Source organism: Geotrypetes seraphini, chromosome 11 (genome assembly GCF_902459505.1).
Source record: "Geotrypetes seraphini chromosome 11, aGeoSer1.1, whole genome shotgun sequence".
Classification (NCBI taxonomy): Eukaryota; Metazoa; Chordata; class Amphibia; order Gymnophiona; family Dermophiidae; genus Geotrypetes; species Geotrypetes seraphini.
The window spans coordinates 123,272,133-123,299,211 of record NC_047094.1 but is presented as its reverse complement, the minus strand read 5'-3'; the positions used below and the strand labels follow the sequence as shown (position 1 = coordinate 123,299,211).

Below are 27,079 nucleotides of genomic sequence, written 5' to 3'. Positions count from 1 at the left end.
ATATATAAAGACATATTCATGGCATGAACCAGATCCCAAACTACATACACCTGTTTGCATACACCTGTTTAGCTGAGCTGTAGCCCTCGTGCTGTTTATGATTAGTTTGGGATCTGGTTCATGCCATGAATATGTCTTTATATATCACCCTGAAACACTTTTGAGAAAATTCTTTGAAAACTCTTAAGAAATCATTGAGTGTGAATGAAGAAGTATTGATTTAAATGTACACGGAGTTTTTTCATAAACCAGTGATGATGTGAATAGACTCGGGTACTTGTGTAGTCCCGGCCTCTCACACTTGAGGTTTATTTTTCTCCGTTGTTTTATAATTTCTTATATTGATGGTGTGATGTTAATGAATGTTCTGTGTTAACGTGGTATGAATGGTCCTAGGCTATCATAGCAGTATCCTCAATGCGTTCTTAGGTGGGTTGTATGAACCAGGATTGTGAGCATATGACTGGAATGTTATGACCAATCAGATGTGTCCATTTGAATATGAAAAAGAAAAATATTTTTAAGGGCAGGCAGTCATTAATTGCAATATCTCTTGGAGGAGGGGGCTTTTCAATTTTAACTTGGTGAGATTAGAACTGAGGAATTGATTTTCTTTGCAGGTCTGAAGCAGGTTGCTTATTCCTTTTAATATTAACAAAGCAATGCCTGGAGTCCTGAAACAAACTGTACAACATCCCACCTTGTAATATGGGAACAGTCTCAAGTTGTTTATAACCAGAGGCAAACTGTAAGCATCCATGGCAGTGATTGCTGTGACATAGAACTTCTGGAATGTGTTACAAGCGATTGTTTGTATTTGAGGGTATTTTTAGCCTTGTAGTTTAATAATAAGCATCCTTTTATATAACAGTTTGAAATATTGCTGCTGAAGATTTTGTTTTGACTCATGTTGGAGAAAACATTTATTGGTGCTTCACATGAGAATATATTGGAACTGAAATGACAGTTTACTTGAGTTCTTTTGTTTCTAGCTACATGAAAATTTCTGAGAAATTTGGGGAGTAGAATGAGAAAGTAATGCAATCAAATGTTTGAGCTGCTGCAGCTGCTCGGCACCATTTTCCATGGGGCTGGCTGTGTGCTTGGTAGTGCTGCCCGATTCACGATTCAAATCGGTTCACCGATTCACTTCGGGTGAATCGATTTAAAACAAACAAAAAAATCGGCCTCCCGATTCGGTAACTGATCCTCCTCCCCTCGCCCCCTAAAGCAGGAGTGGCAGCGCTGCCTCTTGCTGGCTGGCCGCTGCCCCACCTGCTTTAGAGGGCATGGGGGGAGGGTCAATCAGGAAGTGCTGGTGTCCGGCTTCCTCCCTGGCCTCCCGCTGGTGTCCGGCTTCTCCCGTGGCCTCCCACGCACCATTTACCTACAAGCAGCAAACTGCTATAGGTCTTCGGAGCCGTTTCCAATGCCGTGGTCCCGCCCCTACCTCTAACATCAGAGGCAGGATCGCAGCAGAGAAAACAGCTCCAAAGACCTATAGCAGCTTGTAGAGATCGCTAGCCCCAGTTATCTTCTCTGCAGGCTGCTGCTAGTGGGTAAATGGTGTGTGGGAGGCCAGGGAGAACATGCAGGCCTTCCAGGGGGGTAGGGTGGGAGTATGCAGTCCTTCAGGGGGACAGGCAAGCCTTCAGGGGTGGGGTGCAGGCCTTCGGGGAGGTGGTACAGGCCTTCAGGGGTGGGGTGCAGGCCTTCGGGGAGGTGGTACAGGCCTTCAGGGGTGGGGTGCAGGCCTTCAGGGGGAGGTGCAGGGCTTCAGGGGAGGGGGCCCTGGTGTAGAAGTACATGGAGGGAGGGAGGGAAGGGGGATTCAAAAGAGATGTGCATATGCCGGATTTTTTTTTTTTGGGGGGGGGAATAATGGGTCTAAAAACAGAGTAGAGGGAGAGAGATGGTGGACAATGGGATTTAGAGAGGGAAGGAACAGAAAGGGAGAGAAGTTGGATGCAAAGGATGGTGTGCAGGGGGATAGAGATACTGGATAGGAGGCTAGTTGGGAAAAGAAAAGGAGATATGGTGGACCCTGGGGTGGTGGGGAAGGAGGGAGAGATGCTGGATGAAAGGGTAGTTGAGAAAAGGTGGATCTGTGGATGGAGACGAAAAAAAGGAACTATGCTAGACTTCCGGGGGAGGGAAGGGAAACGGAAGGGCAGGACAGAGATAGAAGATGGATGGTTAGCACGGAGAAAGAAGAAAGGAGACCCTGGCAAGCAAGTTATCAGAAGACAACCAGAGCCGGGGACCAACAAGATTTGAATAATGACCAGACAACAAAAGGTAAAAAAAATAATTTTATTTTCTGTTTTGTGATTTTATCCTGCCAGATCTGGTGTTAGACCGCAAACGTGAGCTAGGATTTAATAGAGAGAGGAAAAGTCTTTTTTGTTTATTTTGTTTACACCACAGCGCCAGTGTGGTTAGGAAAAGGCAAAGGGGGTGAAGACAAGAGGCTATAAAATAAACCCACCAGAATGTTTGGAAAAAAAACAACCCACCTAATTGGGCAGGAAAATTGAATCGAAAAATCGATTCAATAGGCTGAATCGAATCGAAATATTATTTTTTTTTCCTGAATCGGGCAGCACTAGTACTTGGTGATGAGTTACATACAGGGAGTGTGAGACTGCATTTGAGCTTTCACTTATTAATCATATATTAAACTTTGCTTCTGAGAGTGTGCTCACTCTTGAGCCCTCCAGATGATCCTGTCTCTTGATGCTGGTGTACTGTAGGCCATTTTATGAAAATTACAGGAGAAGCCATAATGGTGTCTTCAATTCTTAATACAAAACTACAACAATTGCATATCTTGTGTCTCTAGAGCAGTGTCTCAAGCTTTCTCGAGCCGGGGCACACTAAAGGTAGTGGCCACGGCTTGAGGCACCCAGAAGTGCGCGGATGTCGCTGTGATGACATCACGTAAATGCGTGACATCATGACGTCGACGTCCATGCATGCGCAGAGGCCCTCCAGATGGGCCCTGAGACGCTAGTAGGGCATGCCTACAGGGAAGAGGGCTGGAGAGAAGGAGAGGCATTGGCGCCAGCTGCTTGCCTACAGCAGTATTTCTCAACTACTTCAAGCTAAGTGCCCCCTAAGTCTAACAAATATCAACTGAGTACCCCAACCACAGACCTCCCTAGGCCCACCCAAACTCTGCCCCAGATCCCATCCCCTTTTTTCCATTCGTTTTTCATATACACACAATATACAAGCAGATATAAATTCTCAAAGCTGACACATTTCAATCACTATATTGAAAATAAAATCATTTTACCTACCGGTGATCTTCTGCAGGCTGCTGTAATTAGCTTTAAAGGTGAAACTGGGAGGCCAGGGGGGAAGCCGGAGGATGTTAGAGAGAAAGGGGAAACATGCAGGCCTTCAGCGAATCGGGCAGCGCTGGTGCTGTACCACATAGGGAAGTCAACTGGCAGGCACCTCGTTTCCTCCTCAGTTTGCTGCAGCACACTTGGAATCTCAGGAGGCACACAGTTTGAAATACACTGCTCTAGAGCAGTGTTTCTAGTGTGCCGCGAGATGTTGCCTGGTGTGCCGCAGGGCCGCCGGGCCCGGAGCTGACAGGGGGCCCGAGGCAGGGGCGCCAGTAGCTCGCCAAGGCAAAGTGAGTCGATCACCCAGGACTCACTTTGTCTTGGCGATCTAATCTATCGAGCCGATAAGTCTTCTTCTCCCCGACGTCAATTCTGCAGTCGGAGAGGAAGTTCGGGCCAGCCAATCGCTGCCTGGCTGGGCGGAACTTCCTCTCCGATTGCAGAATTGACGTCAGGGAGAGCATGCGTCGGCGTCGGCTTTGGGGCCTGTTATCCATTGGTGGGTCCTGTTCCCCGATGGCAGCGGCAGTGGCAGTGGCTTGGGGAACGGCAGGGAGAAAGAAAGAAAGGGGGCAGGCAGGGAAACAGAAGGAAAGAAGAGAAACAGAAAAAAAGAAAGAAAGGTCAGGGAGAGAGGAAGAAAAAGTTGGGGGAGGGAATGAGTGTGGAGGAGAGAAAGCATACAGGCTGATAGAAGGGAAGAAAGATTGGATGCACAGTCAGAAGAAGAAAGTGCAACCAGAAATCACCAGACAAGGTAGGAAAAATGATTTTATTTTAAATTTAGCAAAGTGGAGGCAGTATTACCACAGTTTTCAAAGGAATTTGCCCAAATAACTTAATAGTTAACTGGGTAAATTCCCAGAGATGAAAACTTCCCTTCACTTACTATGCACAGTTCTGAATTTATATCTGCTGTCTATATTTTACAATATGGTCACCTTTTACTAAACCGCAATAGTGGTTTTTAGCGCAGGGAGCCTATGAGCGTCAAGAGCAGCACTGGACATTCAGCGCAGCTCCCTGCGCTAAAAACTGCTATTGTGGTTTAATAAAAAGGATGGAGGGTATATTTGTCTATTTTTGTATGCTATAAAAACCAAATACAGAGAGAGACTGAGAGCTGTTGACGAAGAGCTACGTGTGTGTCTTTCTTCGATTCCAGCCAGAATATCAGCTTTGTGTTCAGCCAAACAGGCCCAGGTTTCGCACTGAATAAAGTATTTTATAATTTTTATAATTTTTATTTCGTAATAAAGTAATTATAAAATACTTTCTTTGTGTTTATTTGATTCCTATTCAAGAGAATTACTTTATATATAGTCAATATAGGCAGAGAGTTAAATCTTTTAACATTTTCTAATGGTGGTGTGCCTCGTGATTTTTTTCATGAAACAAGTGTGCCTTTGCCCAAAAAAGGTTGAAAAACACTGCTCTAGAGCATGGGTGAGAAAAGTCAGCTTTCTTGTTTCTTGGATTTAGAACTTGCTTTAATTTTGTGATGCTGTTGTGAGATGCTTTGTTGAACCTGGCCTGTGAGGTGCCGTGGATTGCATTTTTGATGGAAATTTTGCATTCTGATTGGTACATCAAAATAATATTTAGTGCTGGTATGCGAGGACTGTCTAGTCACTAGACACTGTTGTCTGTGATAAAGCAAAGGATGGGGGAGAGCTGTTGTAGAAAGGTGCAAGATATTAAGTAGTGGGTAGTCCTAGAGAAAGAGCTAGCTGCCAATCATCCTTCTGGACTTCTTAATAGCCCCCTTTAGGTGTCTTGCTTTTGATCAATCGTGTGAGGTGGAAAAGCTTGATGTGTGCCTTGAGTTATAAAACAAACGTCTGTACCCACAGGCTACACACCCCACCCCACCCCCTGATTAGCTTCTGCCACCATCCTTCTTCCCCCACAGCCCCAGAACATTTGTTTATTGACACCCTAGTCCTGTGTTCTGTAGAAATGTCTTCAGTGCTCTCTTCGGGGTATGGATATAGCCAGAGCTGTTTACCTTTTTATAATATTAGGCTGTGATTTTCTTTTTTCTGGAATTACTTAGCTTCAGTTGACACAGATTTCTCAAATCAGAGAAGAATTTCATTCACTCCTGGTCTTCTGATATTTCACTACTTTACCACAAGAACTGTGTACCCCTTACTAAGGAGATAGGCAAGGGTGCTGCAGGGGATCCTAGGCCCTGGTGCATGGAGAGAACTTGTTGTTGTCTCCCTTCTGCTCTAATATCTTCCTCTGTCCCATTGTGTTTATAGATATCTGTCAGCCAGCAGCACCCTGGAAGACTGGAATGAGAAAGTTACCCAATCAGAAGCGTGAGTGTCTTGAGCTGCAGCTGCTAAAAAAATGACCAAAAGGTGTCAGGCCCAGGCTTTCAAATCTGGTCTACAGCAGGAATACCTCATTCTGTTAACTATAGGTGGGGGGGGGGATGATAGCTGCTCCAGAGGTCTTATTAGACAATATTTCTACGGTACATCGGAGGTGAGCCTGACATTGCAAAATTATCCTTTTACCCAAGTGGGAGCTGTACTTTCAAAGCACAGTGAAGGATTTTGGAGGCCCATTTTCTAACAGTTTTTCTATTTTTAACCAGTGTGCTCTGAAGAATTTATCCAGCACCAGAGTTCAGATGCTGTGTTGCTGATCTGGGTTAGAATACTTGCTAAATATGAATGAACTGGGGGGTGTGGCTGATATATGGTACAGGGTCTCTCAGGTTCAAGTCAGATTCTGGTGCAGGTTGATTAATAAGCTTGTACAACCTTATGAGATCAGGCAAAGTCTGGGATTTACCCATTTAGATTCTCTTTACATTTCTCCCTCCATATTCGCGGTTTAAGCATTCGCAGTTTCTAGCTTGCTGACTCCTCCCCCCTCCCAATTACATCAGCTTGCAAAGAGAAATCTAATTCCAAGCGTTTACAGATAAAATAGCTGATTCCCAGTACTTTCTTCACCGTGTTTTGCCTCTCCTTCAGGAACAGGCCAGGTCTCCCACCATGTTATTCGCGGTTTCACCATATTCACGATAATTTTAATAGAAAACAGTGAATAACATATGAAAAAGTTATTCACGGTTTTTCTGTATTCGCGGGTCTGTTAATCCCCTATCACAGTGAATACGGAGGGAGAAGTGTATATAATTCTTTATATCCTAGACCAGTGATTCCCAACCCTGTCCTGGAGGACCCCCAGGCCAATCGGGTTTTCAGGCTAGCCCTAATGAATATGCATGAGAGAGATTTGCATATAATGGAAGTGACAGGCATTAAAATCTGCTTCATGCATATTCATTAGGGCTATCCTGAAAACCCGATTGGCCTGATGGTCCTCCAGGACAGGGTTGGTAACTACTGCCCTAGACAGTTCAGGCTATAAATAGCACTTTTATCAGAGAAACCAAAGATTGAAAGTTTCTGAAAGATTTGGGGGGGGGATGGGATGTTTGTGCTGTTGTGGATACAGAGAGGATTTCTTTTCGTAGGGCTGTACCGAATAGTGCCCTGAAGACACTTCTGTGTTCGGCCAAATAGCTTTAAATTCAAATGCGATTCCAAGGCTTACTGAAATAAACACTTGATCTGATTTCATGTTACTGCTATTGTTAATTATTTTAAAGCTCAATGCCTATTACTTGTTTTTGGTATTAATATTCAGCTGAATAATAGAAATAATATATTCTATTCGGTACAGCTCTACAAAGAGCTGCTAAGCTGATATTCTGGCACAGCATAGAGATTCTTCTTTAAAAAAAAAAAAAAAAAAAAGCCAGTCTGCCGGCTTTAAAAGTTCACTACATTCCTACAAAACAGAAAAAAAAATTCCCTACATTCCAAGGTAAGGTTCTTTCTCCTTGGGTTCCCATACCACAAGTTAAAATTTCTTCCATACCCAAATACATGGTTCCCCTCATTCGTAATATTCTGAGTGTGTTATTGATGGCTGCTGCCATGCTTTGCTATAGAGATGTCTAAAGCATAGCCCTAGATTTGGGATGACAGTGGCATGATACTCCTGAAAGATTTGCTGAAGGAATAGAATGGGCAATAGGCACTCTTCTCTTATGGAGCCCAGGCTTGAGGGGATCAGCTGCTTTCTCAGACATTGCTCTGCATGAAGGTTTCTTTTGCTCAATGTGTAATTGAGGATGCAGGTGTACTGTTTTGTCTTTTAGTGAGAGGATTTGCTTGCTGGGATGCCTTTTTGGTTGCATACCTGCTTCCTGTGAAGCCTGCAGCATAATAACTCATTTGACTTTTAATTCTGAGGGGGAAGATTCTCAAAACATAAACTACCTTTAACATGGTCGCTAAACCTGCTCCAGCCGGTTTAGCGAGGCAGTATTTTACCAGCCGATTATGGCTCACTGTGTTCTTTTCCAGGCTTCTAGCTGTCACCGACTGTGCCATGCAAATAGAGTACAATGAGGTCATTAATATTAAAATGAGCACTCCGAGCAATACTCTATCCTCACTGGGTGATTCCCTAACCTCTTAGTACTTTTGCGGGCAAATTTTTCTGGCAGGAGCTGTTGTAGCCTTATTTCCCGATCAGTGCCTGAGTGCTGATTGGCTCAGGCACTGATAGGAAACTAAGGATTGACAGCCCAGCCCCCCTCCTCCCCTGCAAATTTTTTTTTTTTTAAAAACCCTCAAATCAAAGATTGGCAGGAAGGATGCCTGCCACCACCAAACACCCCCCCCCCCCCGACACTCCCTCCTGTTGCCACAGTCGGGCAACCTCTGCTGACACTCCCCCTCCCAGCAGCAGGAGGTATGCCCACTCCCTCCTGTCACCAGCATCAAGCAACCTCCCCCCCCTTGGGCAGCAGGAGGCAAACCCACCCCCTCCCCTACCTTCTTCACAAAGGCCGGCCTGAAAGATGCTTACGCCCTCCAACCGGCAGGCCCATCTCTTCAAAATGGTTGACCTTTCCCTTCCCTGTGCATCCTGGGATGCACCGGGGATGAGACTAAGGCTCTGATTGGCCCAGGCGTCTAAGGTACCTCCCATAAGAGGGGCCATAAGCGCTTGAGTCAAACTGAGCCTTAGGTCCTTCCCCAGCGCATCCCAGGATATACTGGGAAGGGGAAGACCCGCCATTTTGAAGAGGCAGGCCTGCTGCTCGGAGGGAGTAGGCGTGAAGAAGGTAGTGGAAAGGCGAGGTGTCATCGGGGGAGAGGTCGTCGGGGTCACAACAATGGCAGTGGCAGGGAGTGGGCATCCCTCCCACTGCTGGGGGGGATGTTGTGGAGGTTGTTTGGTGGTGGCAGGGAATGGGCGTCCCTTCTGCTGTCGTGGGAGGTTGGTGTTGGTGGGGGTTGCTTGATGGTGGCAGTGGGAGGGAGTGGGCATCCCTCCCACTGCCAGGGGGGATTGTTTGACGGTGATGGGAGGGAGTGGATATACCTCCTGCTGATCTATTTTATTTTTAAATTTGTGGGTGTATTCTGCACATGTGCTGATCACTATCACCAGTGATTCATCCCATGCAAATTTAGAAACCCTCCATGAACCTGCATGTGTGGTTTTTTAAGAATGACTGGTCTTTTTGAAATCGTTACAATAGTTGACGACAAGAGCATCCTGTCGGATTTTACCATGAACATTAGAGAATCTTCCCTTGAGCTTTTAAGGCTAAATTCCTTTCTAGGGAGAGGGTGGAGATGAGAATGGTGTGTATTTGTGCATATGGATGGGAATCTATTCAGAACCTCTGTGTTACTCACATAAACTGAAAGTTATAATGTGGTAGGATTTCCATATGTTTTTTTTCTATTCATCTATCCCAAGGGAGTTATTGATAGCAGAAATGTTAGCACACTTGCTGATATCTGTATTAGAACTATGACTTTCACTGAGTGCTTGCTGGTCTGTTGCCTTTTTTAAATTTGGGATCTCACTACACTTCGTGTACAGCTTTCCTGTATAACTTTTCTTTATCCCAGGACAAGCAGGTAGCCTATTCTCACATATGGGTGACGTCATCCATGAAGCCCGGATGCGGACAGCTTCGCAAGCAGACTTGCTTGTAGAAATGTAGAAGTTTTGAGTCAGCCGCACCACGCATGAGCGAGTGCTTTCCCCCCAGCACAGGGCGAGTCTCCTCAGTTCTCAGTTTTCCGCGGAGCCGAGAAGTCCGTCTTTGACACTCTGCGCTAAACTTTGTTACTTCGTGCCTTCTCTCATCGCGGTTTGTGTCCTTTTCGTCACGAATCGCTGTGTTACTTTATTTTATTTCAGTTTTAAAAAAGAGACTTTATTTTTTTCTTCGTTCAACTGGCGGGGCAGGCCGTTTGGCTGCAGCCTGCGGGCTTCGACTTCACTGCGGCTATTTTCCCTCCTATGTCCCGGCCAGCAACGGGCTTCAAGAAGTGTAGCCAGTGCCAGCATGCAATTTCCCTCACGGACCCACACCGTTGGTGCCTCTAGTGCCTCGGACCTGACCATAATCCTAAGTCGTGTGAGTGCTGTGCTACTCTTCAACCTCGAGCCCTTAAACGTCGTTGGATTTTAGTGGAGAAACTTTTCGGGATGGACTCTTCAGTCACACCCTTGACTTGGAGCTCTGCCTCGGTCCCATCTTCCGCCGAGAGTCCTCCTGCTTCCACGACTCTGACCTCGAGACTCATCAGACCTTCCTCGTTTGGGACATCTTTGACCTCGAGTAAACCTACTATCTCTTCCCCTGAGCTTCCCTCAGGTCAGATACCTAAGCAGAAGGTTCCGACAGTGGTCCTCAAGCTTTCTAAAACTTCTAAGTCGAAGCACATCTCCACTGCCACCTTGGAGCCTATAGCCTCAGCAAGTGGTCCGGTTTCAGACGCGGATCCATCTTTGCCGGCTTCTCTCCAGACCATGTTAGAGCAGCAGTTTGTTCAGTTACTAAGCAAATTTGGGCTGATGCTGTCTTCTCTAATCCAGCCTGGTAAATCAGCAGTCTCCTGCGAGGTCGAGTCTCTGCCTATAACCTTTACACACTATGCAAGGAGCAGTGTTTGCGAGTGTCTGGTCTGGCATCTACGCACTCTATGCAAGGAGTAGATTCTTTGCGAGTGCCTCGACAGGAATCCTCACACTCCATACAAGGAGCAGAGTCTTTGGGAGTGCTTCGAGATTCCTCCATCAAACCTCCTGAGTTTCGATCTACTGCTTCTAGCCCTATCCATTCACCGGTAGCATTGCCTACTTACATCTCTAGGGCGAAGTCTCCTCGATCCACGAACTGCTTCCACATACCACTCTCGTCGATTGAGGCATCCATCCAGGCATAGGTCTTCTTCCAAAGAGCAACCACCTTCGTCTAGACCTCGTTCCAGACCTTCCAGCTCTTCCAGACCACCAACTCCTTGATCGAGGTCTCAGCTGCGTCCATTGCCTCATCCAAGTCTCCATATTCTTTTGATGGTCATTTCTCCAGAGAGGCTTCGCCTCCGACCCAGGCTGCCTCGAGGTCATCAAGTCCCTCTCGGGGCAAGGCCTTGGTGGATCAGCTGTCTTTCTCTGCTTTTCTTCGCCAGATGGCTGATGACCTAGAACTTCAATTAGATGCTGGTTCTAAGTACTCTAAGGAGTATCTCGAGGTCATGCATCTCCCTCAACTTCCTGCAGAGTCACTTAAGCTTCCTCTTCACAAGCTTTTGTTTCAGACTTTCATACGCTGCCTGGAGACCCCATATACCATTCCTGCTGTTCCAGGCAAATTGGACTCCAGGTATAGAACTCTGCATTGTAAAGGATTTGAGAATTCGCAGTTGTCTCACATATCCCTTCTGGTGGAGTCCTCCTTAAAAAGATCCCATCCTTCCAGAGTCTATGCTACTGTTCTTCCTGGAAGGGAGGGGAAAACTATGGACAAGTTTGAACGTCGTCTTTATCAAAATGCTATGATGTCCTCCAAAGTCCTTAATTATAATTTTAACTTCGTTACTTATCTCAAGTTCCTCATTGATCTCCTTTCTAAATTTCTCAATTTTCTGGATACACAGAAGCACTTCGAATTCCAAGAAGTTATTGCTACTCTGTCACAACTCAGATTGCATCTTCTTCAGTCCTCTTATGATGCCTTTGAATTGTCACTGCTTGGCTTGGCTTCGCACCATTGACATGGACCCTAATCTTCAGGACCGCCTGGCTAATATCCCTTGTACAGGCAATGACCTCTTTGATGAATCCATAGAAGCAGCCACTAAGAAATTGTCTGAACATGAAAAATCTTTTGCTTCCATTGTTAGACCAAAGCCTAAGCCAGCTCCTGTGAAACCTTCACACCCTCCTCCAATTTTCCAGAGGCGTTATACTCCGAGGGCAGCTCCTTACAGTCGAACGCCTCCCAAGAAACAACAGCAACAGAAACCTCAGCCTTCTGCTGCACCTAAGGCTGCACAGCCTTTTTGACTGTTTAAAACAGAGCATAATCTCCATCGTTCTGTCTCTGTCCTCTCTTCCCCCATAGGAGGTCGTGTCCATCATTTTTATCACCGATGGGAGACCATTACATCCGACCTCTGGATGCTGTCAATGATCAGGGAAGGATACTATCTTCATTTCACTCAGGTTCCACCAGAGCTTTCTCCAAGAGAGTATCCTTCCAGTCCATCCCAGACCGCCCTTCTTGAGGAAGTTCAAGCTCTGCTTCGTCTCTGTGCCATCGAACCAGTTCCTTTGGAACAGCAGAACAGGGGGTTTTACTCCCGTTACTTCCTAGTTCTGAAGAAGACGGGCGATCTGCGACCCATTCTGGATCTCAGGGCTCTCAACAAATTTTTAGTCAAAGAAAAATTTTGCATGTTATCCCTGGCGTCCCTATACCCCCCTTCTAGATCAGAACGATTGGTTATATTCTCTAGATCTCAAGGAAGCGTATACCCACATTCCCATTCATCCGGCCTCCCGTCAATATCTCAGATTTCGGATGGGGAATCTGCATTACCAATATAGAGTGCTACCCTTTGACCTGACTTTATCTCCCAGAGTGTTCACCAAGTGCCTGGTGGTGGTAGCAGCAGCTCTAAGGAACTATGGTCATCAGGTATTCCCCTATCTAGACGACTGGCTCATCAAGGATTCAACATCTCGGGGGGTTATTGTAGCGAACCAACGGACTACCTGGTTCCTACAAAGCTTGGGATTCGAAATCAACTTTCCCAAATCCCAACTTCAGCCCTCTCAGAATCTACAGTTCATCGGAGGTGTTCTGGACACTATCCAACTAAGAGCATTCCTTCTGTAACAACGTCTTCTTCAACTCTGTCATGCAGTGTCTTCCCGCTCTTCAATCTCAGTGAGACACATGATGGTACTCCTAGGTCACATGGCCTCCACAGTACACATGACTCCTTTTGCCCGACTTCACCTCAGAATTCCTCAGTGGACCCTGGCTTCTCAGTGGACGCAGGCTTGCGACCCACTCTCTCAACACATTACAGTCACTCCTTCATTGAGACAGTCTCTCCGCTGGTGGATGCTCTCTTCCAATCTCTCCAGAGGCTTGCTGTTTCAAGCACCCCCTCATCAGAAGGTCCTCAACAGATTCCTCGACCTATGCTTGGGGGGGGCTCATCTTGATGGTCTCCATACTCAAGGCCACTGGACCAGTATGGATCATCAGTGTCACATCAATCTATTGGAACTCGGAGCGATCTTCAATGCTCTCAAAGCTTTTCAATATCTTCTTCACGACCAGGTAGTGCTCATTCGGACGAACAACCAAGTCGCCATGTACTATGTCAATAAACACGGGGGGACGGGATCTCCCTCCCTTTGTCAAGAAGCTCTGAAGGTTTGGGACTGGACAATCCTCCACAACACCTTCCTAAAAGCTGTCTACATCCAAGGGACGAAAAACTGTTTGGACAAATTGAGTCGTCTTCTGCAACCTCACGAATGGACACTCAATTCCTTGCCTCTTCATCACATTTTTTCACAGTGGGGAACGCCTCAGATAGATCTCTTTGCAGCGCCTCACAACCACAAACTGCCTCAGTTCTGCTCCAGGATATATTCTCCTCATCGCCCCGAGGCAGATGCTTTTCTAATGGACGAATCTTTTTCTGTATGCATTCCCTTTCATTCTCAAGACTCTCTTGTCAAGTTGAAGAACGATCATGCCACCATGATTCTGATAGCTCCTCGGTGGCCGAGACAACCTTGGTATTCCCTTCTACTTCAACTCAGCAGCAGGGAGCCATACCTTCTACCAGTTTTTCTGTCTCTGCTTACACAGAGTCAGGGATCTCTACTTCATCCCAACCTGCAGTCTCTACACCTGACAGCTTGGTATCTCTCAACATAACTCTTCCTCAGTTTTCTCAACCTGTCAGAGACATTTTAGAGACTTCTAGAAAGCCTGCCACTAGACAATGCTACCACCAAAAATGGACTAGATTTTCTACGTGGTGCATCTCTCATGATAAGAAGCCTCAAGATTACTCCTTATCTTCTGTTCTAGATTATCTTTTGCACTTATCCACCTCTGGCCTCAAGTATACATCGATCCGAGACCATCTCAGTGCAGTTGCTGCTTTCCATCAGCCTATTGAAGGGAAACCCCTCTCTGCTCATCCAGTGGTTTCCAGATTTATGAAAGGACTTTTCAATATCAAACCTCCTCTCAGACCGCCTCCAGTGGTTTGGGATCTCAATGTTGTTCTTGCTCAATTAAGCCTCCATTTGAACCAATGTCTATGGCTCATCATAAGAATCTTACTTGGAAAGTGTTTTTTCTCATTGCCCTCACATCTGCTCGAAGAGTCAGTGAGCTGCAAGCATTAGTTGCTGATCCACCTTTCACAGTTTTCCATCATGACAAGGTGGTCCTCCGTACTCATCCTAAATTCTTACCTAAAGTGGTTTCAGAATTTCAACTCAACCAATCTATTGTACTTCCAGTGTTTTTTCCAAGACCTCATTCTCATCCTGGAGAATCAGCTCTTCATATTCTGGACTGTAGTGCTTTGGCCTTCTACTTGGAACGCACCAAACCACACAGAACTGCTCCTCAGCTTTTTGTCTCCTTCGAGCCAAACAAGTTGGAACATCCAATCTCTAAGCGTACCATCTCCAACTGGATGGCTGCTTGTATCTCTTTCTGCTATGCCCAGGCTGGATTACAACTTCAGAATCGAGTCACAGCCCACAAAGTCAGAGCATTGGCAGCTTCAGTGGCTTTCCTCAGATCCACACCTATTGAGGAAATTTGCAAAGCTGCTTCCTGGTCCTCGGTTCATACTTTCACTTCTCATTATAGTCTGGATGTTTTCTCCAGACAGGATGGCCATTTTGGCCAGAGTATTACAAAATTTATTCTCCTAAATTGCCAATGCTCTCACCATCCCATTCTGGTTAGCTTGGAGATCACCCGTATGTGAGAATAGGCTGCCTGCTTGTCCTGGGATAAAGCAATAAAGCACAGTTATTTACCGTAACAGTTGTTATCCAGGGACATCAGGCAGCTATTCTCACAACCCACCTACCTCCCCTGGTAGGTTTCTCTGCTAGCTATCTGAACTGAAGAGACTCGCCTTGTGCTGGGCAGGAAGGCACTCAAGCATGCACGGTGCGGCTGACTCGAAACTTCTACATTTCTACAAGCAAGTCTACTTGCGAGGCTGTTCGCATCCGGGCTCCATGGATGACGTCACCCATATGTGAGAATAGCTGCCTGCTGTCCCTGGATAACAACTGTTATGGTAAGTAACTGTGCTTTTCTTGTAGGTACAAGAAGACTCAGGAGACTTTGTCGCAGGCTGGACAGAAGACCTCTGCAGCCCTCTCCACTGTGGGTACTGCCATTAGCAGAAAGCTGGGTGACATGAGGTATAGTTCTACACTCCTTTTTTTCATGCTGCCTGTTCCACAGCAGGGCTCTATAGCAGATGGACAGATTATACCATTTTAATAATCATTAAGATTGTTTATTAACTTGTTTCTCCCCACCTCTTAATATTTGTGTCTGTGGCAGAAGCTAAAATAGGAAAACATTTTATTTCCCCATTTCTTGCCTCCCATTTTCTTTTATTGTGAGAACCTCTAAGTGGGCCCTCCAAATCCTAGGAAGGCGGTGGCGAAAAGGGCAAACAGAATTCTAGGAATGATAAAGAAGGGGATCACGAACAGATTGGAGAAGGTTATCATGCTGCTGTACTGGGCCATGGTGCATCCTCACCTGGAGTACTGCGTCCAGCACTGGTCACCGTACATAATGAAGGACACGGTACTACTCGAAAGGGTCCAAAAAAGAGCAACTAAGATGGTTAAGGGGATGGAGGAGCTGCCGTACAGTGAAAGATTAGAGAAACTGGGCCTCTTCTCCCTCGAGTAGAGGAGATTGAGAGAGGACATGATCGAAACATTCAAGGTACTGAAGGGTATAGACTTAGTAGATAAAAACAGATTGTTCACCCTCTCCAAGGTGGGGAGAACGAGGGGGCACTCTCTAAAGTTGAAAGGGGATAGATTCCGTACGAACGTAAGGAAGAAGTTCTTCACCCAGAGAGTGATAGAAAACTGGAACGCTCTTCCGGAGTCTGTCATAGGGGAAAACGCCCTCCAGGGATTGAAGACAAAGTTAGACAAGTTCCTGCTGAACCAGAGCGTATGCAGGTATGGCTAGTCTCAGTTAGGACACTGGTCTTTGACCAGAGGGCCGCCTCGTGAGCGGACTGCTGGGCACGATGGACCACTGGTCTGACCCAGCAGCAGCAATTCTTATGTTCTTATGTGAAGACACCCCCGTTGTTTATTACTGACTTGAAGATTAAACTTCAGAGGGAGCCTAGCATTTTCCCACACAAACTATCTATAAGAGAAGGATCATAGATATAAATAAATAAATATTCATTAAAATGCTGAGGTCAACATGGTGATGGCTCTAGTGTTACTGAATATCTCATAGGCTGCTGTTTACAAATTTGTAAAACAAAATCTTAATCTCACTGAAGAAAATCTACTCCTCACCTGCAGATTTGCCTCATCACAAATCACAATCAAATGCAGAAGATTTTTTTTTTTTTTTTAAATAAATGACTTTTTGCACTTTATTGGGTCTTAGGTTCACCAATGTTCTCCAAACTCAGCTCTCAAACCCTTTTCAAATCTTAATAAATTATGAGTGAGCTAGGGAGGGCCATGGAAGTGACTGAATCTGACTTATGGAACTCCTGCTACATGCAGTTAATATGTGAAAGTGAGGACCCACTCAACACAGCAGTGCAATTAAACTTCCCAGTTCAAGGAAAGCCTAAAGCAGCAAGTAAATTTTCTGTTATTGGAGCTAAGATGTACAGACTGAAAGAGACCGGAAGATGGGTGGTTGATTTTCTACATTTTGGATGGCTGCAGACTGAGATGGAAAGGTAATTTTTGATAATATGAAATTGCCAATTGACTTGCACCTCAGTTATTATGTATGTTATATCTGTTTTTAAAAGAGACATTACTTAAAAAAAAAAAAGTAAAAAATATCAAAAATAATTTTAAAGGAACACAGTAGAGAGGAACCCAAAAAAGCAGTAATACTTACCCCGATTTAGCAATCCCCCATGTGTGCCGCTGACAGCTGCTTCAGCATCCCGCTCTGAAGAGGCTAGCTGTAATAGAAGTGAATGGGAGAACCAGGCAGTTAATGAAGGTTTATATATATATATATATATATATATATATATATATAAACTATATTAGTGATTGCAAATTTGGGACCTCTTCGACATTTTTTTATGCTCATCGGCTAGCGTTAGTGTTTGTGTGGTCCCAGCCAAATTTTTTTCTTCCAGTGTGGCCCAGGGAAGCCAAAAAGTTGGACACCCCCGGCCTTAGACCAAATAGTACAAAAGCAAAACTATATACTGCATATCCAAAAAAAAAATCCAATTATTAACAAAAAGGGGTTCCACATCAACAAGCAAAATGGCAGTGAGCATGCAGATTGGTTCCTCACTAAGTCATTCTACCTGTTTTTAGTGTTACTGCTCCAACAAAATAGAACTCGCTTCTTTTATACCTTCATTCTGAATTATCTTCTCTGAAGTTTCTTTGCTGAAAGCTTACTTTTTTCAATGTGCTTTCCCATCATCTCTAACTTAGTTGGTTTGTGGCAGCCTACCTTCTTTTCACTTCATTTATGTTGTCATCTTTTCATCAGTGGTTAATGTGGTGGCATGAGAACCCAGAGAACTGGGTTTGATTCCCACTGTAGTGTCTTGTGACTCTGGGCAAATCATTTAACCCTTCATTGCCCCAGGTATAAAATAAGTACCTGCATATAATAGAAACATAGAAACTGACGGCAGAAAAGGGCCATGGCCCATCCAGTCTGCCCACACTAATGACCCACCCCTACCTACCTCTATGAAGAGATCCCATGTGCCAATCCCAAGCTGTCTTAAAGTCTGGCACGCTACTGGCCACAATTACCTGTAGTGGAAGGTTATTCCAGCGATCAACCACCCTTTCGGTGAAGAAGTACTTTCTGGAGTCACTATGAAATTTCCCACCCCTGAGTTTCAGTGGATGCCCTCTCGTTGCTGCTGGACCTTTGAGAAAGAAGATATCTTCTTCCACCTCGATACGGCCTGTGACATATTTGAACATCTCGATCATGTCGCCTCTCTCTCTACGTTCCTCGAGTGAGTATAGCTGCAATTTATCCAGTTCCTCATACGGTAGATCCCTGAGACCAGAGACCATCCGAGTGGCCATTCGTTGAACTGACTCAACTCTCAGCACATCTTTGTGGTAATGTGGCCTCCAGAATTGTACACAGTATTCCAGATGGGGTCTAACTATGCATTATGATACAGATGGGATCTGTACAACGGCATTATGACCTCGGGCTTACGGCTGACGAAACTTCTTCGGATACAACCGATGATTTGTCTAGCCTTGGACGAAGCTTTCTCCACTTGGTTTGCCATCTTCATGTCTTCACTAATGATCACCCCCAAGTCACGTTCTGCTACAGTTTTGCTAGGGCCTCACCATTAAGGGTGTAAGTCCTGCATGGGTTTCTGCTGCCAAGGTGCATGACCTTGCATTTATTGGCATTGAAACCTAGTTGCCATGTCCTGGACCAATGCTCCAGTAGGAGTAGGTCATGTGTCATATTGTCGGGCATTGAGCTTTTGTTAGGCACTGTGCTTTTGTCTGCTATATTGCATAGTTTAGTATCATTTGTGAATAACGTAATTTTACCTCGAAGTTCCTCGGCCAAGTCCCTTACGAAGATGTTGAATAGGATCGGGCCCAGGACCGAGCCCTGCGGCACACCACTGATCACCTCAGTCGTTTCGGAGGGGGTGCTCTTTACCACCACCCTCTAAAGTCTGCCACTGAGTCAATCCTTAACCCATGCAGTTAATGTGTCTACTAATCCCAGCGAACTCATTTTGCTCAATAACCTGTGGTGTGATTGTAACCTGCAGTGTGATTATAACCACAGAAAGATGGTATATAAGTCCCATCCCCTTTCCCTTAGGTATTTAATTAAATCCCTTCCCATTTCCTTATAACATATTTATGTAATTTAATTTTTCTTTTTTGTTTCCTTTTCTCTCCTTATATAGTTTATTGTTTTATAAACTGCTTAATTATTTGTGATATGTTAATTAAAAATGAAATGTGAATTTGACACTGATGAATAGCAGAGGACAATTTTTGAATTCTAGGCCAAGCATGGAACCATGTTGGAAGCTTTTAATTTAACAAATAGCTTGAACACCAAAAACTCCCAAATACACATTATCAACATGTTCACAAAAAACCTTTTCAAGGCTCATACATTTTTTTTTTTTTTACAAAATTTCCCTGACTCCTCCCCCCACCAATCAGTGCTGAATTCCACTGCCGTAGGGATTTGTATTCAGCAGGAATACTCTTAGCTTTTAAACCATAAGATGCCTCGGATTTATGCCTTGCTAAGGTAATGGTATCTTGATCTCCCATTCATCTTAGAGGGAATGTTGATTGTGGCATTCTTAAGTTTCAAGTTTATTTCAATTTGATATCCTGTCCTTTAGAGATTTGTCATGACAGTGTACTATATACAGTGGAATCTTGGTTTATAAGCATAATTCATTCCAGAAGCATGCTCGTAAACCAAATTACTCGTATATCAAAGTGAGTTTCCCCATAGGAAGTAAGGGAAACTTGCTCGATTGGTTCCACCTTCTCTCCCCCCCCCCCTCTGCGGCCACCGGTGCTTCTCCACCCCACCACATCCCCAAAAGACCCCCGAGGCCACTGGTGCGCTTCCACATTCCCCCCCCCCCACCGCGAATGCCCGCCCGTCCAAACTGAAGCCTTACCTCCATCTGGCACTGGCATGTAGCACCAACCCACAGGAGGTGCCAGTGCCCGAAGATCCTGCCTCTTGCCAGACTGGGCCTTGAGCATCTACGCATGCTCAAGACCTTCTGGCTCCCGCCTCTCTCCGAGATTCTTGGAGAGAACAAGAGCCAGAAGGCCTTGAGCATGCGTAGATGCTCAAGGCCCAGTCTGGCAAGCAGCACGATCTTCGGGCACCTGCACATCCTGAGGGTTGGTGCTGCGTGCTGGTGCCAGATGGGGGTAAGTCTTCAGTTTGGGCGGGTGGGTGTTTGCGAATGGTGGGCAATGCCGGTTCGCAGGTGGGGGGACTCGCAAATTGAGTCAACGCTTGATTTTCGAGTCACGATTTGCGAAAATGTTTTGCTTGTCTTGCAAAACACTCGCAAACCGAGGTTTAACTGTATAAACAAATAACTAAAAAAAAGAAAGAAAAAATTCACAATTTGATAGGACAGATAATTAAAACAGTATAAGATTACACTCCCCTCACACACACACACACAAAGAACCTCTTATATAACCAGACTTGGTACTCTATCCCTGGAGCTACTAATGCTAGATACACGGCAGCAAATTCTTAACTAAAGGCATCCTGGAAGAGAGGTTTAAGTCAGCCTTGTACTTATTTATTAAGCTCTCTAAGTGTAGCTGAGAAGGTAAAGCATACCAGGGTGAAGGACCAATTGCATTGAACTATGACTGTACAAATTCATAACAGGTATGTCTGAATGAAGGAATCACTATTTGATTAAGTTGTGGTGATCGTAGAGTGTGAATTGAACAGGAGAATATGGAATCAAGAGATGCAATAAATACAAATGACTTCCTGAATTATGAAACTTTATGAATCAAAGTAAGGATAAAAAACGATATTAAAAAAAAAAAATGATCCAGGTCCCTGTTTGCCCATTTTGCCCATAACTGGTAAGATCTTGCTAATTGACCTCATCTGGTCAGACATGAGCAATGCAATTACAGGGCATTCTCTCATGTGCCATGCTTTTAAAAGTCTTATTTTAATTCCTTAAAATTGGCAAATGCATGGGCATGATATTTTATATATTGATATGCTTGTTTCCATAAATGTACACAGATGTGCTTGTATATACATGTTTTCAGCATGAGGTTTGTTTTACATCTGATGTATTGGTGGATGTATTTTTTTTTTCTTTTAAGTCAAGGCTTCTGCTTAAGTTTTAACCAGTTAACATCAGTAACACTCTTAATGCTTAAAAAATTTAAAATAGATGTCAATGGAATTAAAAACAATAAACCTGTACTTCCTTGTCCTTAACAGACCACTACAAAACCTGTGGTTGTACCTTCCAACAAGCAGATGGAGACAGAAATACTAGTGAGCTCAGGCTGCAAAGTGTCTATTTTAGGGCTGGATTCACAAGCCTTTGTTCTGTCTCCAGTAGATGGTGATAGTGATACTTTGCAGCTCCTGATCTGGTTAAATGATGAGAGCTCCTGCCACAGTTGAGCTATAGAACAAAGAGTGTATATTTTGGGGCTTCTCTCACACTTTGAGGGGATCTGTGGAGTTGTCTTAAGTTCCCCCCTCCCACCTTCCTCCTTCAGTTGGTGGAGCAGGATCTTAATCTTTCAGCAGCTCACATTGCCAGAGCTTAGAATGTGCAAGGAGACCTTTAACCATAGAACTAGAGAGTGACACGGTGACGAAATTCATTACTGTTCCCATCCCCATGGATAACCACGGGAAACCATCTCCATGTCATTCTTTAAGGAGAGAGGGAAGATTTGGAATATGAATCGGCACAACCATTGACCCTCAAGCTTTGCTTTGAAGAATGCTGGTGTAGAAAGACTGAAGTTGAGATACACTAAAAAATGACACGAGATTGTTTCCCGCGGTTATCTGTGGGGATGTGAACAGTGATGAATTTTGTCACCGTGTCATTCTCTACATAGAACCGAAGTTCTTTTTTTTTTTTTTTCTCAGTAATTTTTTTATTATAATTTGAATAATACATTATCCAATCACATAAGGAAAAAAAAGAGAAATCTCTAAACAAATATACATAATCAATCATACATACATAATTCTTTTTTGAGCTCACAAAACGGGGAGACTTAAGACAATTTACAACAGAAAAATATAAGAAAAGATAAAAGAATAATTCTCAGATCACCTATGCGATCCTCGAAACATTCCTTACTGTACTAGGGATAAATTTCACCTCACATTTCTTAGTGATGAAACTGAAAAGAAAATTAATCCTATGTCTGTTCTCGGGCAACTAAAAATTGCTGTAGTTGAACAGGATCCCAAAAAACATATTCAACCTCTTTTAATTTGACTAAGCATTTACATGGAAATTTCAAATAAAAAGACACCTCTAGAGCCAAAACTCTTAACTTTTAACCGCAAGAACTCTTTCCTTCTAAATTGAGTGGCTCGAGAGACATCAGGAAAAATTCTGACTAAATCACCACAAAACTTTGTTAATCTGTTTTTAAAATAAAGCTTCATAATTAACATTATCAATCTCACTCATGCATGTTATTACTAGTGTGGATTGATTCTGAATCACATCTTGAGTATCTTCCAAGAAATCAGTCAAATTAACTTCAGTTGTGTAGTCTTTTAGATGTGATCAGGAGTGCTGAGTAACCTTGTAAAACATATGACCACAAAGGAAATCTGTGAGGATCCAAAGCCTATAGTTTCAGAGGGAGGGAGCCAAGACAGCACAGGGGATGGGGGAGGGATTTATCAACCCTGCTGGCAGACCCTTCTGTGCTGGTTCTTGTGGCATCTGCTGCCATTTCTGACATGGCTTGCGCTACGGATGCTTCTCCGCATTTGGTAAGTGAAGCTCTCTAGTCCTTCCTCAACAGCAGGGGCTAATATGGCTTCCTTAGAGCCAACAGTAGATGAATCCAGAGACTAGCGAGTTGTGTCTATCTACCATCAGGTGGAGATAAGAGGTACTGAATTGCACTCTGCCCTATTGGATGGGATGTCTCCAGCAGGTGACCAGAGAATTGGATTGAGGTTGTGCGCTAGATGTAATGAATGTATGAACCATGGCTTTAAAGAAAAATAGGCTGGATTAATTCACGTTAAGCCTTTTCCTAATATTTAGTATTCATTTTGAAATTGGATCTCCCTATCTTACTTTCTGTTTCTCATCTAGATATTATTGAGGTCTAAGAAAGAGTATTGGAATATTTGAACCCTACATGATTTAGTCTTTAATTTTGTATTCAAATGCATGTAATGTTTAAATGTTTTTCTTTGTAAAATTATATATACTGTACATGCTTTGAAGATTTATTAAGCTCTGATTTACTGTATCAAGTGGATGCATGTAAAAGATTGAAAAATTAATAAAATATAAATTAAAAAAACAAAAAACTAACTTTGTTCGGATGGGGGTTTACATTAAGGAATTATTGTCTAGATGGGAACGTATGAAAGGAGTGGAAATGCAGAGAGCAAAACTGAAAGGAGTTATTGTAAAGGTGACAGACCTTTTTGTGAGACAAGTAAGTAAAAGTAAGAGGAAAAGAAGGCCACTTTGGTTCTCAAAAGTAGTAGCTGAGAAAGTAAGGAATAAGAGGTTAGCTTTCATAAACTACAAAAGATTGCAGAAAGAGGAAGACAGGCAAAAATATCTGGAAAAGTTAAGAGAGGCTGGTCTTGTAGTCAAGAAAACAAAGATGCAAATGGAAGAAAAAATAGCTGACACGGTAAAACAGAGAGACAAGACTTTTTAGATATATTAGTGATAGGAAGAAGTGTAAAAGTGGCATTGTGAGACTCAAAGGTGAAGGGGAGGAATATGTAGAAGCTGATAAAGAAAAGGCCGAATTGCTTAACAGATATTTCTGTTCTGTGTTCATGTCTGAAGTGCTGGGAGCGGGACCGCAGAAGACAAACGTGAATAGGGATGGAGGAGTAATAGACCCTGATTGATTTTCAGAAGGTTGTGTTCGTGAGGAGCTAGTTAAAGTAAGGGTAGACAAAGCAATGGAGCTAGATGGTGTACATCCTAGGGTGCTGAAGGAACTTAGGGAACTTCTGGTAGCTCTGCTGACTGACCTTTTCAACGAGTCTCTAGAGTCAGGAGTGGTACCGGAGGACTGGAAAAGGGCGGATGTGGTCCCTCTCCACAAAAGTGGAAGTAAAGAAGAAGTAGGGAGTTACAGGCCTGTAGGGGTTGTTCCTTCTTTTCACACCTGGGGTTAGGCCTCTATGATGTCACAAAGCCTGAACCATCTTTTGCAAGAAGAGAAAATAAGAAATCATCTTTGTTACCTGCTGCCTGCCAGGTGCATTCTGGACTTATTTACAAGAACTCTGTGTTTTCTTCAGTCAAGGACATCTGCCAGGCTCAGTTCCTGAGAAAGTTGTAGGAGGAATGCGCTTCCATGATCGGTATGTTTCTCTCTTATTTACTGAGGCACCTCTCTCTGAAGGCTGGTACACGAAGATACCAAATGGCTACTAATTGGAGAAAGGCTACTAATTGGGACTGTTTCTGGATTGGTCAGAGGGAGGTCATCTGATGAGAACTAAGGAGAAGGTGGCTAATTAATTTTTAGTCTGTGCTGAGGTGTAAGGGAACTTGGATCTTAGCATAGGTCTCTCTGCACATCTTCTATAATAATAAAATCTGATAAGTTACCTCTTGTGATTAGCTCTACCAAAGAGTGAAGAAAACAAAATCTTTATACAGATCTGGATTCCCGCACATAAGGAAACTGTTGCAGACCTAATTTACAGCTTTTCCAGTGGCTAACGGACTGTTCCTAATCAGAAGAATTTCCACATTTGCTGCTGAAGGAACAGATTCCTTCTCCCCAATTTTGCTGAGGCCTAATCTAAGGGTGAGCATAAGGAATTATCTATCTTTTCAGCTGGGTAGATAAAATTCTGTTTGGGACAAGGTTAGTTAAGGTCCCGTGGTGATAAGCTATATTTTTAGATTGCTGCTATTCAGGAATTATTATTATAAGGAATTACTTAGTGTGTAATAATTAGTATTTGCTCATTTACTTAGGGATTATTGTGTAATAATTATGTAATGAGATATATGTATGTATACAGAGACATTGTGAACAATAATTAGTTATTATTTACTGCTGGCTTGTGAATTATATTTTTCTATTTCTATAATAAAATATTTCATATAGCCCTGGCCTCTATTCTTAGTATAAACTGGCAAGATAACGAACCTGGATAAGGAGTTTATGGTTTCCCCTAGAACACTAGAGATATGCACGTAACTTGTTTATGTAGCACTAATTAGACCCATAAATCTACCTACAGTACCCCTAAGTCCTTCTCTAGGCTACTTTCACCCATTACCAGCCCTCCCATCATATAGCTGCATATAGGAAACAGAAACCCGATGTACAGCTATAAGATGGGAGTGCTGGTAATGGGTGAAAGTAGCCTAGAGAAGGATTTAGGGTTACTGGTGGATAAGACGATGAAGCTGTCGGCACAGTGTGCAGCAGCCTTAAAGAAGGTGAACAGAATGCTAGGTATTATCGAGAGAGGTATTACAACCAGAACAAAGGATGTTATCCTGCCGTTATACCGGGCGATGGTGCACCCGCATCTGGAGTACTGCGTCCAGTATTGGTCGCCGTACCTTAAGAAGGATATGGCAATACTTGAGAGGGTTCAGAAAAGAGCGACGCGATTGATAAAAGGTATGGAAAACCTTTCATATGCTGAAAGATTAGAGAAACTGGGACTCTTTTCCCTGGAGAAGTGGAGGCTTAGAGGGGACATGATAGAGACGTACAAGATCATGAAGGGCATAGAGAAAGTAGATAAGGACAGATTCTTCAAACTCTCAAACTACAAGAACAAGAGGGCATTCGGAAAAATTAAGAGGGGACGATTCAGAACCAATGCTAGGAAGTTCTTCTTCACCCAAAGAGTGCTGGACACCTGGAATGCGCTTCCAGAGGGTGTGATAGGACAAAGTACGCTATTGGGTTTCAAGAAAGGATTTGATGATTTCCTGAAGGAAAAGGGGATTGAAGGAGAATTACTGTACAGGTCCTGGACCTGATGGGCTGCCGTGTGAGCGGACTGCTGGGCGCGATGGACCTCTGGTCTGACCCAGCAGAGGCATTTCTTATGTTCTTATGAACAGGCTGGTAAGTCTGACTTCTGTGGCAAGCAAATTAATGGAAACACTTTTAAAACAGAGAATGGTCAAGTTTCTGCAAGCCTTTGGATTACAGGACCAGAGGCAACATGGATTCACTAGAGGTAGGTTTTGTCAGACAAATCTGATCAATTTCTTTTACTAGGTGACCAGAGAATTAGATATAGGATGTGCACTAGATGTGGTATATTTAGATTTTAGCAAAGCCTTTGACAGTGTTCCACACAGATGTCTAATAAATAAACTGAGTGCCCTCGGGATGGGTCCCAAAGTGACAGGCTGGGTCAAGAACTGGTTGAGTGGAAGACAACAGAGGGTAGTGATCAATGGAGATCGCTCTGAGAAAGGGATGTTAAGATTCTATTCTTGGGCCTGTTCTTTTTAACATTTTTATAAATGATATTGCTGAAGGGTTGTCGGGTAAGATTTGCCTCTTTACGGATGATACTAAAATCTGCAATAGAGTAGACACGCCGGATGGTATGAATAACATGAAGAAAGACCTGGTGAAGCTTAAAGAATGGTTTGAAATTTGACAGCTAAAATTTAATGCTAAGAAATGCAAGGTCATGCATTTGGGCTGTAAAAACCCGAGGGAACAGTACAGATTAGGGAGTGAAGAGCTTATGTGCACGACAGAAGAGTGGGACTTGGGTGTGATTGTATGTGATGATCTTAAGGTAGCCAAAGAGGTTGAAAAGGTGACAGCGAAAGCTAGAAGGATTCTAGGTAGCAAAGGGAGAGGTATGGCTATTAGGAAAAAGGAGGATTGATGCCCCTGTATAAGATTTTGGTGAGACTTCATTTAGAGGCCGCACCTTCAAAAAGATATAAAAAGGATGGAGTTGGTCCAGAGGAAGACTACTAAAATGGTGCGTGGTCTTCGTCAAAAGGCCTATGGGGACAGCCCTAAAGATCTCAATCTGTATGCTTTGGAGGAAAGGCGGGAGAGGGGTAGATATGATAGAGATGTTTAAATACCTACGGAATGTAAATGAGCATGAGTAGAGTCTCTTTCATTTGAAAGGAAACTCTGCAATGAGAGGGCATAAGATGAAGTTAAGAGGTGATAGGCTCCGGAGTAATCTAAGAAAATACTTTTTTACAGAAAGAGTAGTAGATGCATGGAACTGTCTCCCAGAAGAGGTGGTGGAGAGAGAGACTGTCTGAATTCAAAAGGACCTGGGATAGGCACGTGGGATCTCTCAGAGAGAGAAAAAGATAATG

General features: G+C 43.8%; 1 protein-coding gene and 1 long non-coding RNA gene across 12 annotated transcripts in view; one reads left to right on the top strand and one right to left on the bottom strand.

Moving 5' to 3' along the window:
- Window positions 1-27,079, bottom strand: part of LOC117345566 — a 124,634-nt gene that overhangs the window by 39,588 nt on the left and 57,967 nt on the right. The window contains exon 3 of the long non-coding RNA XR_004536462.1: window positions 16,894-16,960. This is a non-coding gene — a long non-coding RNA (uncharacterized LOC117345566). The remainder of the gene's footprint in view (window positions 1-16,893; window positions 16,961-27,079) is intronic.
- Window positions 1-27,079, top strand: part of TPD52L2 (TPD52 like 2) — a 109,380-nt gene that overhangs the window by 32,920 nt on the left and 49,381 nt on the right. For 8 of the 11 annotated variants that reach the window (XM_033914392.1, XM_033914386.1, XM_033914382.1 and 5 more), the window contains exons 4-5: window positions 5,624-5,683; window positions 15,087-15,188. In XM_033914392.1, coding sequence (XP_033770283.1) covers window positions 5,624-5,683; window positions 15,087-15,188 — 162 coding nt within the window. The remainder of the gene's footprint in view (window positions 1-5,623; window positions 5,684-15,086; window positions 15,189-27,079) is intronic. The other 3 variants (XM_033914389.1, XM_033914393.1, XM_033914390.1) reach the window with 1 other exon arrangement.